Below are 15,497 nucleotides of genomic sequence, written 5' to 3'. Positions count from 1 at the left end.
CATACATAAATATTTGGACTAAATACAAACTGAAAAAAATACGAAACCGACACGTCATCATGACCTGTTGGTGACCGACCAAGGGCCTAAAAAATTAAACGTTTTCCAAAATATAATGGCAAATGAAGAACAAAAAAAAACTATAGCTAAACCAAGACAAGATTGCATATATAATGGTTTTTGTGGAATAAATCCTAATTACAAAATAACAAATATTCAAAATAATATCAGTTGTACACTCTAAACATAATTTGGGGGGCACCAGCCACAGGGATCTCAAAAAAGAAAAAAAAAATCACCATACATGCGGCTTCCATGGTGCCCATTGTTACCAATGGATAATCAGAAACTAACTCAATGTTATTATAAATAAAAAATAAAAACGTATTTAATTTTTTTTGCCATTCAACTTACATTGCAAGATAACAATTTAATTCGAACTGGAATGCAAGTGGACAACCAATTGCGCTCTTAATCCTTTTTGGATAACAAAATTTATTCTTTTAAAAATGACATCTACAAATATTAGGTACATAACATCACTATGTATAATCATTTGGACTTTATTGCTCCACAACCTCTTGTGCAATGATACTAAATGCATCAAACGTGAATAATATAAACACATGTTGATTTTCCATACATGTTTTCTTGTGTTTTCCTGCTTTGCATGCAACAACTTTTAAAACTGTTTACGCCAAGTTTTTAATTGAAGTTTTGAAAACTTTAAAAAGATTAATACTATTGAGAACTATATGAATAAAACTAATTTATAAATATAAACATAGATCGTTCCATTAATGAAAAATTGCATCCATTTTCCATGTAATAAATTCAATGAGAAGGAATAGAATGTTCCATTATATTTCTTATGACAATCAAACAATATTTATTCCGTCTTTCTATCTGATTACCACATACCAAATGCTATGTAATAATTATGATTTCATTATGTATAACAATAAAGATTTTCTATTCGATTAACGCATACCAAATGCTATGTAATAAATATGATTTCATTATGTGTAACAATAAAGATAGGTAAGAATAACCATTTGGGTTGTGGTGACTTGGTAAACATGTGGAGGATATGGTGGATAACTTATTGACTCATATTCAAATCTTGACACTACTCAACCATTGTGGTCATGGAGGTTCGCCTACAGTGGCTCTAACATAGCCTTATGTTTGCAGCTGGGATTAATCGGTGAATGAAAACTGGTCTGGAACCTCATTAGGAAGTTCTTTATTAAAAAAAAAAAAAAAAAAAAAAAAAGGTAGGAAAGAAAGATGTATAAATAGTTTCGGAGATTAGGGAGAAAGGCAAGGAAGGACCTACACAATATAAAATAAAAGTCACTCGTAATCGTGTTCTCATAATATAATAAATACTAAATAGGGTTTCTTGTTTCTTTCTGTTTGAAAGGTTCAGCCCAAATTCGTCAAACAATTTCCGACAAAAAAATTTAACAAAGAGAGAGAAAGAGAAAGTGGAGGGGGAGACGACTCGTGGAGTGTTGAAGACGCTGATGCGTGGATGCAGGTGCCAGACACACCAACAATGACCACATCGCTCTGGAACCCCCCTTCTTCTTCTTCTTCTTCTTGTTATTCCACTACTGATCATCATCGTTATAATAACAAGGTTCCCTTGTTCAAATGCCGATTCCCTACCCCTTCCAAACAACCCATTGCATTGATCTGTGATTTTTGATTCAACTATATCACACGATCTTCCTTTTCTCACGTAAGGAAGCTTTGCACTTGTTCTACATTTGTTTCCTTTTTCGAATCCGCATTGCGATGTTTCGATCCGACTTGATTTTTTTTTGCTTTTTTATTTGCAAATTGACAGAGGAAACGGAGAAATTTGCGTAGAAGATGGAGGTGGCGAAATTGTTGTACATAGTGGTGGAGGATGATTTTGGTGGCGATGAGGAAAGGGAAGGAAATGAAGAATTGACATTTAGGTACACACGTCATGTTCTTCAGAGCACTTTGCAGTTGATGGGTTGTAAAGCACGTCACGCCTTCAAGGTTCGCCAATTTCATCCGTTCTTTTTATGTTGGAACTTGCTGCTTTTATTTTTATTTCTTCTTTCTTATGAAATTGAATGAAAGTTCATAGACTTAAGATAGCCTGTTAACCACTTATGTAGGAAAAGTCAATTATTGCAACAAAAAAGTGCAAGCTTGTACACATTTTCTAATGCTTTTCGTAAGAGAAGATTGGATCTTTATGAATTTTTAGTATTATGATCCATGGATCTCATGCTAAACCTTAAGCTTTTGATACCATCCAACATATTCACTTCTTAGATCAAAAGCTATACTTCTGATGCATTCTACTCCTGTTGCATGTATAATTTTGTTTCTATTTCTCCATTAAACAACTTCATGCAATAACCTATACACCTGCACTGAATACAATCTGCTTCTTTTACCAGATTAGCCAAAGGGTCTTTGAAATCATGAGAACTGAATGCTTAGGGGACACTTTAGCTGCCATGGGTGTCATCAAAACAGGAAAAGATTTCTTAAAAGTTCTCCCTGGTAAAGAAAACAGCCGTGTGACTGATAGCCGATCAGACAAGGAAGGAGAAAGCAGCAACACGGTTTCAAAGAATGATGATAAAATAAGAAGCATACCTTTTGAATCTTACAAAAAGCGTACTACAGTTGTTGTCAAAAGGAGGAGGTTCATAGATGTTGTTTGTGATGCTCTTGCTGAATACAAGTATGTTGGTCCCAATCAGAGGGCTGATTTGGTTTTAGCTTGCAGGTATGTATGTCTTTAAATATATAATGTATGTTATCCAAATCCAATCATGAATACATAGCCTCTTACCTTCTTCTTCTTCTTCTTCTTCTTTTACAGAATCAGAGAAAGAAAGGAATCTGTGACAGTGCTACTCTGTGGTACCAGTGGATGTGGCAAATCTACATTGTCTGCTTTGTTGGTAATTTCAAGATTCTTGATTTGTTATTACAGTTTGAAGTATGTAGATGTTGACCCATGAAATGAAATGAAATGTGTAGGCTAGCAGATTAGGGATCACAACAGTTGTATCTACAGACTCGATTAGACACATGATGAGGAGCTTTGTTGATGAAAAGCAAAATCCACTCCTATGGTCATCTACTTACCATGCAGGAGAACATCTAGATCCAGTAGCTGTTTCAGAAGCCAAAGCCAAAAGAAAAGCAAAAAAACAAGGAAGTTCTTCAACTTCCCCTCAATCACAATTCAAGACTACAGGTCCTTCTGATGCTTCAACATCACTACCTCCTCTACCTAAAGAAGGTGGTTCTACTACAATTGACTTAATTAGCCCTAAACAAATGGCAATTGAAGGCTTTAAAGCACAAAGTGAGATGGTCATTGATAGTCTTGATAGACTCATCACAGCATGGGAAGAAAGGAAAGAATCAGTCGTTGTTGAGGGTGTTCACTTGAGCCTTAACTTTGTGGTATGATAAAAAAGTTTGAATCTTTTTCCACTTTGGAAATCTAACTTACGTTCTTGATGCCAAGTTTTTATGAAAAATGCAGATGGGGTTAATGAAGAAACATCCATCCATCATCCCATTCATGATATACATTACAAATGAGGACAAACACATGGAAAGATTTGCAGTTCGTGCAAAGTACATGACTTTAGACCCTGCAAAAAACAAATATGTAAAGTACATAAGAAACATCAGAACAATCCAAGAGTACCTTTGCAATCGAGCAGACAAACATCTAGTTCCAAAAGTAAATAACACCAATGTTGATAAAAGTGTTGCAGCTATACACGCGACAGTTTTCAGCTGTTTAAGAAGACGTGAAGCTGGAGAACAGCTTTATGATTCTACCACTAACACGGTTTTTGTAATTGATGAGGAATATAGGAATCAATGTGTCGCTAACTCACTCAGCTCAAAGGGAATGTTTCAGTTGATCCAAAGGCAAGGCTCTTCAAGGAATTTAATGGCCCTGTTAAATGATGATGGATCTGTTGCAAAAGCATGGCCTGTTTGTTCTGTAGATGCGGATGGGAAGCCGGTTTTAGGACATCAAACTGACGAGAGTAATGGAATAGGAATAGGAAACGGAATAGGAATTGGGATTCCGATGTATGGACCATTACAGATTGGAAAAGCGGAACCTGTGAATCTCCAATTTGGTAACTTTGGAATCAGTGCTTGGCCTAGTGACCTTGGGTGCACTAGTCATGCAAGTAGTGTTGATGAGTCAAGAGGCGAGCTTACTGACAATGGTAGTAGATACCATTCTTCATGTTGCAGCTCGCCTAAGGCCTCTGATGGACCTTCTAAAGAGGTAATCAAACAAGACCAAAATACCCTTTTTCTCTCTCTTTCACTTGATTATGTTTTCTGATTGATATATACTGGTTTTAGTTGAAGGAAGAGCAATCGGTGTTTGGAAGCGATGAAGAGGTTGATGATCAACTAGATGTAGATAGTGATGAAGATCTTAGTGATGATGCTAAAGAACATATGCATGAAGAGGTACACATATTACATAACACATGCATTTACATATTGTTTTTGGTTGTTGATGACATAATGTTGATGGATTTGTTTTACAGATGGAAGGTTCAGTGGATGAAGAGTCGACTAAATCAGATGAGGAGTATGATGACCTGGCAATGCAAGATATTCAAGAAAATGGTTACTTTACTGATGATGAGCTAAAGCAACATAATGCGGTTAATAGCAACCATTATGGGGACAAGTATAGTCAAAATCTTGACCGGTTTTTGAGAGCCAAAAGTGAGCCAAGCCCTGATTCAGGACACCCAAACCCTAGTTATGCGATCAAGGAGAAAAGGCTCTTGTATTCTGGAAGCTTTAAGGTGAAGAGAAGATCGCATAGTATTTCGTGCTTTGGTAAGGATGGGCCATTGAGCCCAACATTGTCCAGGATTACTGCTACATTATCGCCTGATCATCCTTAACTTTAGTTTTGTGGGTTGTTGTCTTTGTTAACTTGGAATTTAAGAATGTAACTTTGTGTTTGTATTTTGTAGTAGGAAGGATATATGGTTAGTTGAGACCTCGTCAAATATATGTTTAGTGCTTCCATGAAATTAAAGATTGCATAAGTCCACATAGTATGAATATGGTATAAAGTCATGGCGATACAAAACACATTCACATGGTTACAAATAATAAAATTTGTCCTTCATTCTAATAAATGTTCTGACAATATTCAGTAGATCAAGACAAAATGCAACATAATGTGAAAGATGCAACCACAATTGATATGAATAAAAAATAGTCATAGTAATTTCATAGCATATTATAAGCCAGGCTATTTCCACTGAACTAGTATTGTTCGAAAAACTGATAACGACATTATTATCAAAGTATAACTTGATGGAGTTAATGAATTTTAGTCCACCCATAACGTTCCTCTAAGATATTGGCCCTCGTGATGGCATGAATATGTACACTCAAGTTGATTTCTTGTTATGTATTCATTTCGCAAAATTAGAGTCCGGAATAACCAACTTCAAGGGTATTTGTTGCCTATAAGTCGATAGGTACTCATTTGTCCATTGTAAGTATAATACCTTCATGGTTGCTTTCCAATGGTCTAAACCAGGGTTAGATTGGTATCATGTCTATGTTGCATTGATGGTTTTGGAGTCTACTGAATGAGAGAGCCGAATTTTTCTTAAGTGGGGAGTTGTTTACATGTTTCCAAGTTTCCTAGTTCTATGTCATTATTTTCTTTTATTTAGGAGTTTTAGGGTCTTTAGAATTCTTTATATGAGACTATAGATAAAGTCTTTATAATCATGTTTTAGTTTTAGTTAGTTAATTCTTTTCTTCTTCCTATATTATCGACTTATGCCTTGTAAATTTCCTCTTTCACTGCGAGTTTATTGATATACCAAACTCTTCCACCGTTACTACACGGGCAGCAGTAGGGGAATAGATTTGCATGATGTATTTATTGAGAAACAGATTAATATAATTCTTCTGAGAAATATCAAGAAAAAATAAGGATCTCCACATGTCGTTCATTGACCTTGAAAAGGCATATGATAGTGTCTCGATGAGCTATGTTAGGGCTATACGAGATATGTATTGTCGATCTACAACATGCGTCCGGGCTGCAATTGGTGACACAGAGCCTCGGTTGAAATTGAGCTTCATCAAGGATCGGCTCTTAGCCCGTACTTATTTGCTTTGATTATGGACGCTATCTATTGTGAGACCCAAGAAGGGACCCCAATCCCCATGGTGGATGCTTTTTGATGATGACATGGTTCTCATGGCAGAGTCTAGGGTTGAGTTGAATGCTAGGTTGGATACCTGGAAGACATCATTTGAAGAAAAGGGGTTTCGTATCAACACTACTAAGACAATATAGTTTGTGTAATTTTAGTGGGGAGCAGAACGTTGAAAGAATCAAAGTTTGTATTGATGAGCATGTTTTTCACCCAAAATAGAGTTTCAAGTACCTGGGGTCTATTATCCATAAGGAAGGGAATGTTGAGGATGATATTAGATACCACATAAAGGCGGAATGGTTAAAATGGAGGGCAACAACGAGAATTTTGTGTGGCAAGAAGGTGCTCTTAAAAATAAAAAAAGGAAATTTTATAGGGTAGCGATTAGCAAACTTTGTTGTATGAATATGAATGTTGGTCAATTAAAAAAAACATGAGAGGAAGATGGAGGTCGCAGAAATGTGAATGTTGTGGTTGTCATGTGGTAGAACGTTGTTGGACAAGATACCAAACACGGCAGTTATGAATGAGTTGGGAGTGACGTCGATCATTGACATTAAGGGAATGAAGATTGTGTTGGTTTGGACATGTCCATAGAAGACAACCATCGGTCGTTGTTAGGCAAGTGGAGACGATCACACTCGAGGGTGCAAAGAGTAGAGGTCAACCAAAAAGGAAGTGGAAGATAGTGTGATGTTAGACTTGAAAGAGTTAACTCTTACCAAGGACACGACCTATGATAAAAGAGAGTGGAGACTTAAAATTAAGATACCAGAGTAGTGTTATAATTCAGGGTCTAACTTATTTTTCTTTGTTGACTAATAAATTTTCACGTACCTACTCCTGGTTCCTATAAATTCAGCGTATGCTCTTAGTATCTACTTCCGACTCATTTTAACTATCTACTATAATTATTTGTGTGTCCATTCAAGTTTGACTTGTTTTTAATCATCTATTCGTAGATTGATTTCCTCTAGTAGTTCTTTCCTCAAACACACATCATTGTTTCTTCATCATTAGTTGATATTTTTACTTATAGTAATATTATGCAGGGATTTTTTTAGTGTGGACGCATGTGTATAAATTATCTATTTATTTATTTATTTATTATTATTATTATATTATTATTTTTTGACAGAGGTCTTCTACGAAAGCAGTCTCTCTATCCAATGATAGGGGTTGCCGATCATCCTACCTCCGCTCACCCTATTTGTATGGGACCAGGGTTATTAACTTCTCAATAAGTCCTTTTTGGGTGTATCTCATGCCAATAACATAAGAGGCTTCATTGAGATCTTACATGTCAAAATTTCTTGGTGAGAAACTATGTCTCACATAGCATATACTTATTATTACTTGTTATAGGAATGTCATCAATAAAAATCATAATGAAATGTGTTGAATAATACATCTAACAACAGATACTCAATCTACAATGAACCATCAGAAATACAAAGCAACCAGAAACCTCAAAACTTCACCATTAAATCAAAGAAGCAAGCCTTGGTGCATACCATGGGTCATGAGCTTGGGTGAAAGGCTTTTTGCTAGTGTTTGATGCAACTTGCAGGAAGCACACATCTTTTAAATGTCTGCATGCACTGAGCTCTAGTTCAAAATCATGCGATTTGAGCTTCTTGTATTGGTTGTCCAGAGGAATCGGCATCACTCATTCCACAATCTTTACTTACCCTTCTGGATTCATGGCATGTGGTGAGCCTATTTCACATGGCTCAATTCCAATGTGTATAAGACCATGGTTCAATCAAAAGCATACAATACTTTTTTTAAGTTTTAACCATTTGCCAAAAACTGGATAAAACTTGTTTCAGGGGTTGCTCCACATTTCACCACAATGCTCAAAAGTCTGCTTGCTTCTTCAACACGATCCAACTCACATAAACCAACAATGACCATGTTATACAAACGCGCATCACCAAACAATCCTTTCTTTTCCATCATTGAAAGCAGTCCAACTGCATCATCAAGCATCCCTTTTTTACAGCACCCATTGATCAAATCATCAAAAACATCATGCCCCAACTCGATCTCCTTCCTTTGCATCTTATTTGCCAACTTCTTTGCAGCTTCCATTTCCCCAATCCCACATATCCCACTAACCATGATACGGAATGTCTCTGCATTAGGCACAACGCCTCTCTGAAGCATTTTATCAAACACTTGGAATGCACTTTCCATTCTCCCTAATTTACAATACTTGAAAATGATTGAATTCCATAAATAGATCTCCACACTCAAATCTTTATCATGCATTTTCATGATTGTTCTTTCAGCATCCCCAAGCTTCCCACTGCTTAAATACCCGTCTACTAAAAACTTGTGGGTTTCTAAATTAAGCTCCACCCCTGTCTTCTCCATCAAAAACAATACCAAATCAAGCTCTTTAAAATTCCATCTTTTGCAACATGCATCCACTAATGTATTGAAAGTAATCACATTAGGTTCAATGTTCTTGCACATAGCCTCGATTAATTCTCTAGCCTTTTTGATCTCACCATTTTTACACAATCTGTCTACCACAATTGTCAAAGAATAAACCGAAACATCGATACCAGATTCCACCATTTTGTAAAAGAAAACTAACCCTGACACTAAATGTTCACATCTCAGGAGGGCAATCAAGTAAATAAAACAAGTCCTCTCATCAATTGCAATTCCGTTGTTTCTCATATAACTGAAAGTCTCATAAGCTGCAACGAATTTCCCACTATCCGTATAGACTTTTAGAATCAAATTGAACATTTTTGACAAAATTCTAGGATCAAGACATTGACTTTCAGCAAAAGAAACTACATTTGAAAATGGGTACCTGAGATTCCCCTCATTGGCTAATGAATTTATAAGAGTCTCTGCATCTTCAAACTTAAATGACTTTATCGTCCTGCAAATTAGTGTTAAATAGTGTTCTGTTTCGATCTTGAATGGGAGTAGAGATTGATTTTCTAAGATGATGTTGAAGAATGATAGGCATCTTCCAGTCTTGATTCGCCGATTTGAGAGGACCAATCTGACAATGTTGGGAGTAAGGGTGGAGAGAATGGCGGCGGTGGTTTTAGTGGCAGTGGATATTTGGGTGGCAGAGGAGATGATGACATCAGCAATTTTCAGGTAAGCTACTTGGGTGGTGGATGGAAGGTTGTCAATTTTCTTTTCCATTGTTGAAAGCAGGTCAATAACATCATCAAGCTTCTCCTTTTTACAACACCCATTGATCAAATCACTGAAAATATCATGGTCCAACTCAATCTCATTCCTCACCATCTTCTTTTCTAACTCCTTTGCAGCCTCCATTTTCTCAATCCCACAAATCCCACTAACCATGATATGAAATGTATGTGCATTAGGAGCAACACCTCTGTGAAGCATTTCATCGAACACTTGGAATGCACTCTCCATCCTACCTGATTTACAGTACTTGTGAATGATTGAATTCCACAGATAGATCCCCACGTGGAAATCTTTGTCATGCATCTCCGCAATCATCCTTTCAGCACCCCCCAGATTCCCAAAGCTCAAAAACCCATCTATTATAAGCTTGTATGTTTCCAAATTACGCTCCACCCCTTCCTTCTCCATCAACAGTAATACCAAATCCAACTCTTTAAGATTCTTTCTTTCCCAGCATGCATTGACTAAAGTATTGAAAGTAATCACATTAGGTTCAACACTCCTGCACACCGCCTCAACTAATTGTCTAGCCCTTCTGATCTCCCCATTTTGACACAATCCGTCAATCACAATCGAAACATCCATACCAGATTCCACCATTTTGTAAAAGAAAACTAAACCTAATCCTAAATGTTCACATCTCAGGAGTGCAGTCAAGTAAATACCACACGTCATCTCATCAATTGTAATCCCGTTGTTTCTCATATAATTGAAAGTCTCAAAAGCCGCAAAGAACTTCCCACTATCCGAATAAACTTTTAGCATCAAGTTAAAAAATGTTGACAAAATCCTAGAATCAAAACCTTGGCTCTCAGCAAGGGAAACTACATCTGAAAATGGGTACCTGAGATTTCCATCATTTGCTAATGAATTTATAAGAGTCTCGGCATCTTCAAACTTCCTTGAGTTTATCGCCCTGTGAATTAGTGTCACGTAGTGTTCTATTTCGATCGTGAACGGGATTAAAGATCGGTTTTCTGAGATGACGTTAAAGAACGATAGGCATTCGCGAGTCTTTATACGCCTGTCTGAGAGAACCAATCTGACTATGTCGGAAGTAAGGGTGGAGAGAACGGCAGCAGGGGTTTCAGTGGTTGCGGTTGTTTTGGAGGCGTAGGAGATGACGACCTCGGCAACTTTCCGGTGGGTGTTGGTAGGAAGGTTGCCATACTTCTTGATATCGGCAACTTTCCGGTGGGTGTTGGTAGGAAGGTTGCCATACTTCTTGATACATTTGAGGTTTTGGAGGGTTTTTTGGATCGACATCTTGTTTGGCGAGTGGTTGCCATACTTCTTGATACATTTGAGGTTTTGGAGGGTTTTTTGGATCGACATCTTGTTTGGCGAGTTTTGAAAAAGATTTCTTAAGTTGTTAAGTTCGAAGATTTCTGAGTTGGCCCTATCACGGTATTTAATTTAATATTATTACTTACCTTTATTCTTTTCCCAACATTTACATATTTTATTATTTTATATACATGAACACATGTAATTTCGAAATATATTACATGAAAATCGTATCATCATGTACAAATATTGTAAATATCCTCATAATATTCACATGCTTTGAAAAATTATACTGTAATTGTGATTATAAAGTATAAACTAATGAACTGTATATTGTAAATTGTATTTGCATACTATAAATATACTTCGATTATGCCTCATACTGTCATACATAACCAAAATAGAAGATGAAACAAGAGACGCAAATATTTCCAACCAAAGAAAGGGGGCAAGTTAACCATACATAAACTTATATGTTCAAATCTGACAATGCAGACGTAAATCCAGAAATCAGAAATCAGCTATAATAAATAAAACCTAACTATATAAATCATCATCCTCCGCTGCTGCTCCACCAGACGCACCAAACGGATCAGCCGCAGCACCGCCAGATGTCGCTTCGGAAAACCTAAACTCGGACCCAAATCCCCTCGACTGCTGCAACGTCTGAGCAAAAGCCTGATACTTTCTTATATCCGCATCACTCACACTTCTGCGTGCGTACTTCATGGACTCCTCAAAATGAGCCGCCTTAATCTCCGCAACCTCATCCTCATCTTCATCCATGGAGTCGGGATTCTCGCTTCTCTTCCTCTCCCTCTCTATATCCTACAATTCCATCATTATATTTTAGCAACCAACCTTCCAAACATTATATTATATAAATAATATAAAAAAAAAATTAAAATATTACTTTCTCGATGTTCTCTCGGATGGCGTACTTGCACGCGCGTTGACATATCTCTGTAATGTCGGCCCCACTGAAGCCTTGAGTGTATTTAGCAAGAGCTCGCAGATCAACATCTTTTGAAACAGGTGATTTTCTCATAGCAGCCTTGAAGATTTGGTGACGGGAGTCTTCATCTGGTAATGGAATATAAATCAATTGATCCAGACGACCCGGACGTAGTAACGCCGGGTCGATGATGTCGGGTCGGTTAGTTGCCCCGATTATGAAAACGGTTTTCTTTGCAGACATTCCGTCCATTTCGGTCAGTAACTGATTCAGAACTCGGTCAGCAGCACCCCCAGCATCTCCAGAACTGCTCCCCCTCTGTAATCATTAAAGTTACAAGTTACAACAGGTTAAACTACAGGGACTAAACTTGTAATTTACTCTTTATTATTTGAGGAAAAAAGTTCACCTGAGTTGCAATTGAGTCAAGTTCATCGAAGAAGAGGACACAGGGCGCGGATCCACGAGCCTTATCGAAAATTTCACGAACATTGGCTTCACTTTCACCAAACCACATTGTTAGTAGTTCGGGTCCTTTGATGCTGATAAAGTTTGCTTGACATTCATTTGCTATAGCCTTGGCTAAAAGTGTCTTTCCACATCCAGGTGGACCATAGAACAGAACTCCTTTCGATGGTGACATACCAAACTTCTCAAATTTCTCCGGATGCTCCACTGGGTATTGAACCGTCTGAAATTTTTTTTAAAAAAATGTTTAGAAAAAACCAAAAGGGCAAAACGGTAATTTCTCAATTTCATAATTTCAGAGTTTCGTTACCTCTTGAAGCTCACGCTTGACATTCTCAAGGCCTCCGATGTCATCCCAGCTACAATTTGGAACCTCAACAACCTGTTTTTAAACCAATAATGAATGATGAATAATTACATGATGTTATGAACTAAAAATAAAAAGTCAAAAGGTCAACATACAGTTTCACGAAGAGCAGAAGGATTGCTTGTGCCAAGGGCAGTTTGGAAATGTTCATTAGAGACAGCCATGGAGTTGAGAATCTCAGCATCGATAGATTCATCTTCCAAGTCAATAACATCCATTTTTTCTCTAATGCATTGAAGTGCAGCTTCAGTGCAAAGAGCAGCCAGGTCAGCACCCACATACCCATGTGTTTCTTTACCTATCCTTTCCAAATCCACCTGTTTAAGATTATAAAACTTGTTAGCACTTGATTAGTGATCGAATAAATTTTAGGGGAAAAAATATATATCTTACATCATCAGAAAGTTTCATGTTCTTTGTGTGAATTCGAAGAACCTCAAGACGCCCTATTTCATCAGGGACACCAATGTCAATTTCCCTATCAAACCTACCAAATCTCCTAAGAGCAGGGTCGATACTATTTGGGCGATTAGTGGCCCCCATTACAATGACATGAGCACGCGATTTCAATCCATCCATAAGTGTCAAAAGCTGTGACACAATCCTTCTTTCAACTTCACCATTTGTCTTTTCTCTCTTTGGAGCTATTGAATCTATCTCATCAATGAAAATGATCGAAGGGGCATTCTTTTCAGCCTCTTCAAAAGCCTTCCTGAGATTGCTTTCACTCTCTCCAGCCAACTTTGACATGATTTCTGGTCCATTGATGCAGAAAAAGAAAGCTCCTGTTTCATTAGCAACAGCTCTGGCTATAAGTGTCTTTCCTGAACCAGGGGGTCCATAGAGTAAGATTCCTTTAGGGGGTTTCACTCCAATAGACTTGAAAAGTTGTGGGTGTCTTAATGGTAATTCCACCAGTTCACGAATTTGTGCCATTTGTTTTCTGACACCACCTACATCATCATACCCAACTTCATCCAATCTGTCCTCATCATCCCTCTTGATGGGCTCACCCTCACAAAAGATTTCAGTATCAGGGGCAACAACACAATACTCCCCTGGATCTGTTTCAATTACCTTAAATTCTACACTTCTCATTCCTCCTCTAACAAGAAAATGGTCTCCTTTCCTTACGGGTCTGTATGCCTCCAAGAAGTAGGCTGCAAGAATGCCATTTAGACCAGTTAGAGAGCAGTTATGATAGAAACACATAATCAAATGTTGTGTGAGTAGACTTACGTTTCAGATATGCATCAAACATGTCTCCTGTGACACCTTCAATGGTGTCATCAAGTGGAAGGACATGGATGCGCTTTCCATACTTGACATCTGGACATTGGTGAACAGACACAACATCACCAAGGCGAATCCTTAGGTTTGTCCTGATGACCTTGTTCATTCTGATCTTTGGCTCATCACATGTTTCATCAGCAAGGGCTATGCAGACTGTGTCTCTCCTTTTCTTGCCCTGTAAACAACAATTTAAATTAGGACATCAAAAACTAGCCAGCATAAAGGTTAGTGGGGATTAGATGAAGAGTATTCAAGAGCTTAAGACACAGAAGTCAAACGATTAAAGAAGAGTACTACATCCAAGCAAAACCAGCTCAATTTTCAGTTCTTCGCAGGCATTCTATATGAACTTTTTAATCGTTTGTTGTCAGTAAATACAACCAATGAACCAAATCACTTAACTTTTTGAATTAAAAATTTTACACTTACAGGTTACTGTCACGCACTAACTAGAATCACTGTTTAAAAAAAAAAAAAAAAACAGAACTGCATTATGGATCTCAAGCATTACTATTGTTTGCAACTTCAGCAAATATCTAAAACTTCGCTTGAAATAATATTATAACGCTGGAGTTAATTTCATAATGAACGCGTGTAAGGCATTCAATTGCATAGTACTAGATTTGATTTTGGGAAGGGGTAGCAATTGGTTCTCATAATATTTATGTTCTATTATCCTTAGGTTTGAGGATCATAGGTAATGATCGCAGATCAATATGTTAACCACATGTATCAGAATTTCTATCAATAATCACCGTCGTAGTATACAAAATATCAACAAAACTGTAGGTTTCTAATGTCAACTTTTAATACTGAAGAAGGAAAAAACCTTGATCAGTATGGTATCACCACGGAAAAGCTGCAGTTTTTCCATTGTAGTAGGGTGCATAGCGACGACTGAGTTATCGTCATTGACAGCTTCATCAACAACAAGCCGATTTGGAGACTTCTTGCGCTCCAAGATAGCAGTTGAAAAGTCCTTTTTCGCCGGCAGCGTACCTTTCCTGTAAAAAAAATTCAATTGATAACACAATAATCAGAGTCCGATTGAAGCAAATCTCAGAGACAAAAGCGTAAAACAGCATCAGATCAGACGTATCGATTGATTAGTAAGCAATAACATACGGCTCGGAAGAAGAAGATTCCGGTTGGTTGCTCATGGCGAACGACGGTGGATTGGATACTCCGATTTTGAGAAGAAACCGGAAGTTGTGATGGAGGACGACGAGACGATGAAGGATCCGAGAGTGTCTTGGGTAACAATTTATGGAGAAGCAACCTACCCACCTACCGTGTGAAACTGGGTTTCCTACTTTCCTTCTCCTGACTAAACGGGTTTTTTGTTTGTTTTCAAATTGGAATTAGGAAATATTGGGACTTGGGATTAAGTCCTTAGAGGTGCACAAAAGGCCGCCGGCCCACAAGCCCATAAACCAGGCCCAATCAACACCTAATCAATTCTAAGCCGGTGAAGGCCCAGTCTGCGGCACCCTTAAAAACTTAGAATGGTATCTTGGGCCTAAAAGCTCCGCGCTTTTAGTTTTTTTTTTTTCGTCTACTATTATATATATACATTAGTTTATAACAATATTAGTTTATAACAATAGTTACAAAATTAATTAAACTTTAATAATAAAAATGTAAAATTATTAATCATTTATTTTAAATAAATTATTAATTAAGAGAATTT

At 37.4% G+C, this 15,497-nt stretch overlaps 3 protein-coding genes across 3 annotated transcripts; 1 reads left to right on the top strand and 2 right to left on the bottom strand.

Moving 5' to 3' along the window:
• The first annotated feature begins 1,409 nt into the window (after positions 1–1,409).
• LOC145160715 (P-loop NTPase domain-containing protein LPA1 homolog 2-like) lies at positions 1,410–5,072 on the top strand. The gene is made up of 8 exons (XM_079080005.1): positions 1,410–1,747; positions 1,856–2,037; positions 2,448–2,782; positions 2,879–2,960; positions 3,040–3,471; positions 3,554–4,324; positions 4,405–4,515; positions 4,596–5,072. The coding sequence occupies exons 2-8, from the start codon at positions 1,882–1,884 to the stop codon at positions 4,962–4,964; spliced, it is 2,256 nt and encodes a 751-aa protein (XP_078936131.1). The 5' UTR covers positions 1,410–1,747; positions 1,856–1,881; the 3' UTR covers positions 4,965–5,072.
• A 2,549-nt stretch (positions 5,073–7,621) lies between these two features.
• Positions 7,622–10,794, bottom strand: LOC145160714 (uncharacterized). The gene has a single exon (XM_079080004.1). It carries the CDS (start codon positions 10,770–10,772, stop codon positions 8,043–8,045), a length of 2,730 nt encoding a protein of 909 aa, XP_078936130.1. The 5' UTR covers positions 10,773–10,794; the 3' UTR covers positions 7,622–8,042.
• Positions 10,795–11,132: 338 nt separating this feature from the next.
• On the bottom strand, positions 11,133–15,139 carry LOC145160713 (cell division cycle protein 48 homolog). The gene is made up of 9 exons (XM_079080003.1): positions 14,933–15,139; positions 14,637–14,811; positions 13,754–13,982; positions 12,908–13,674; positions 12,610–12,831; positions 12,458–12,529; positions 12,089–12,370; positions 11,638–11,997; positions 11,133–11,552 (listed from the first exon to the last, which is right to left on the bottom strand). Exons 1-9 carry the CDS (start codon positions 14,965–14,967, stop codon positions 11,262–11,264), a joined length of 2,433 nt encoding a protein of 810 aa, XP_078936129.1. The 5' UTR covers positions 14,968–15,139; the 3' UTR covers positions 11,133–11,261.
• Between the last annotated feature and the right edge of the window lie 358 nt (positions 15,140–15,497).

This window comes from Lactuca virosa, chromosome 2 (genome assembly GCF_052849685.1).
Source record: "Lactuca virosa cultivar CGN04683 chromosome 2, Lactuca_virosa_CGN04683_v6, whole genome shotgun sequence".
Classification (NCBI taxonomy): domain Eukaryota; kingdom Viridiplantae; phylum Streptophyta; class Magnoliopsida; order Asterales; family Asteraceae; genus Lactuca; species Lactuca virosa.
Note: the sequence above shows the minus strand (reverse complement) of the source record. Positions and strands in the feature narration are given on the sequence as shown.

Excerpts from the sequence above, each read along its gene's own strand:
- LOC145160713 (XM_079080003.1), bottom strand. The coding sequence starts at position 14,967 with ATGAGCAACCAACCGGAATCTTCTTCTTCCGAGCC. Across the intron at positions 12,530-12,609 it reads CTTCTGCTCTTCGTGAAACT|GTTGTTGAGGTTCCAAATTG; the intron begins GTATGTTGACCT and ends GTTTAAAAACAG. Across the intron at positions 11,998-12,088 it reads TTGACTCAATTGCAACTCAG|AGGGGGAGCAGTTCTGGAGA; the intron begins GTGAACTTTTTT and ends TAATGATTACAG.
- LOC145160714 (XM_079080004.1), bottom strand. The coding sequence starts at position 10,772 with ATGTCGATCCAAAAAACCCTCCAAAACCTCAAATGTATCAAGAAGTAT.
- LOC145160715 (XM_079080005.1), top strand. The coding sequence starts at position 1,882 with ATGGAGGTGGCGAAATTGTTGTACATAGTGGTGGAGGATGATTTTGGT. Across the intron at positions 2,783-2,878 it reads GATTTGGTTTTAGCTTGCAG|AATCAGAGAAAGAAAGGAAT; the intron begins GTATGTATGTCT and ends CTTCTTTTACAG. Across the intron at positions 4,325-4,404 it reads CTGATGGACCTTCTAAAGAG|TTGAAGGAAGAGCAATCGGT; the intron begins GTAATCAAACAA and ends TACTGGTTTTAG.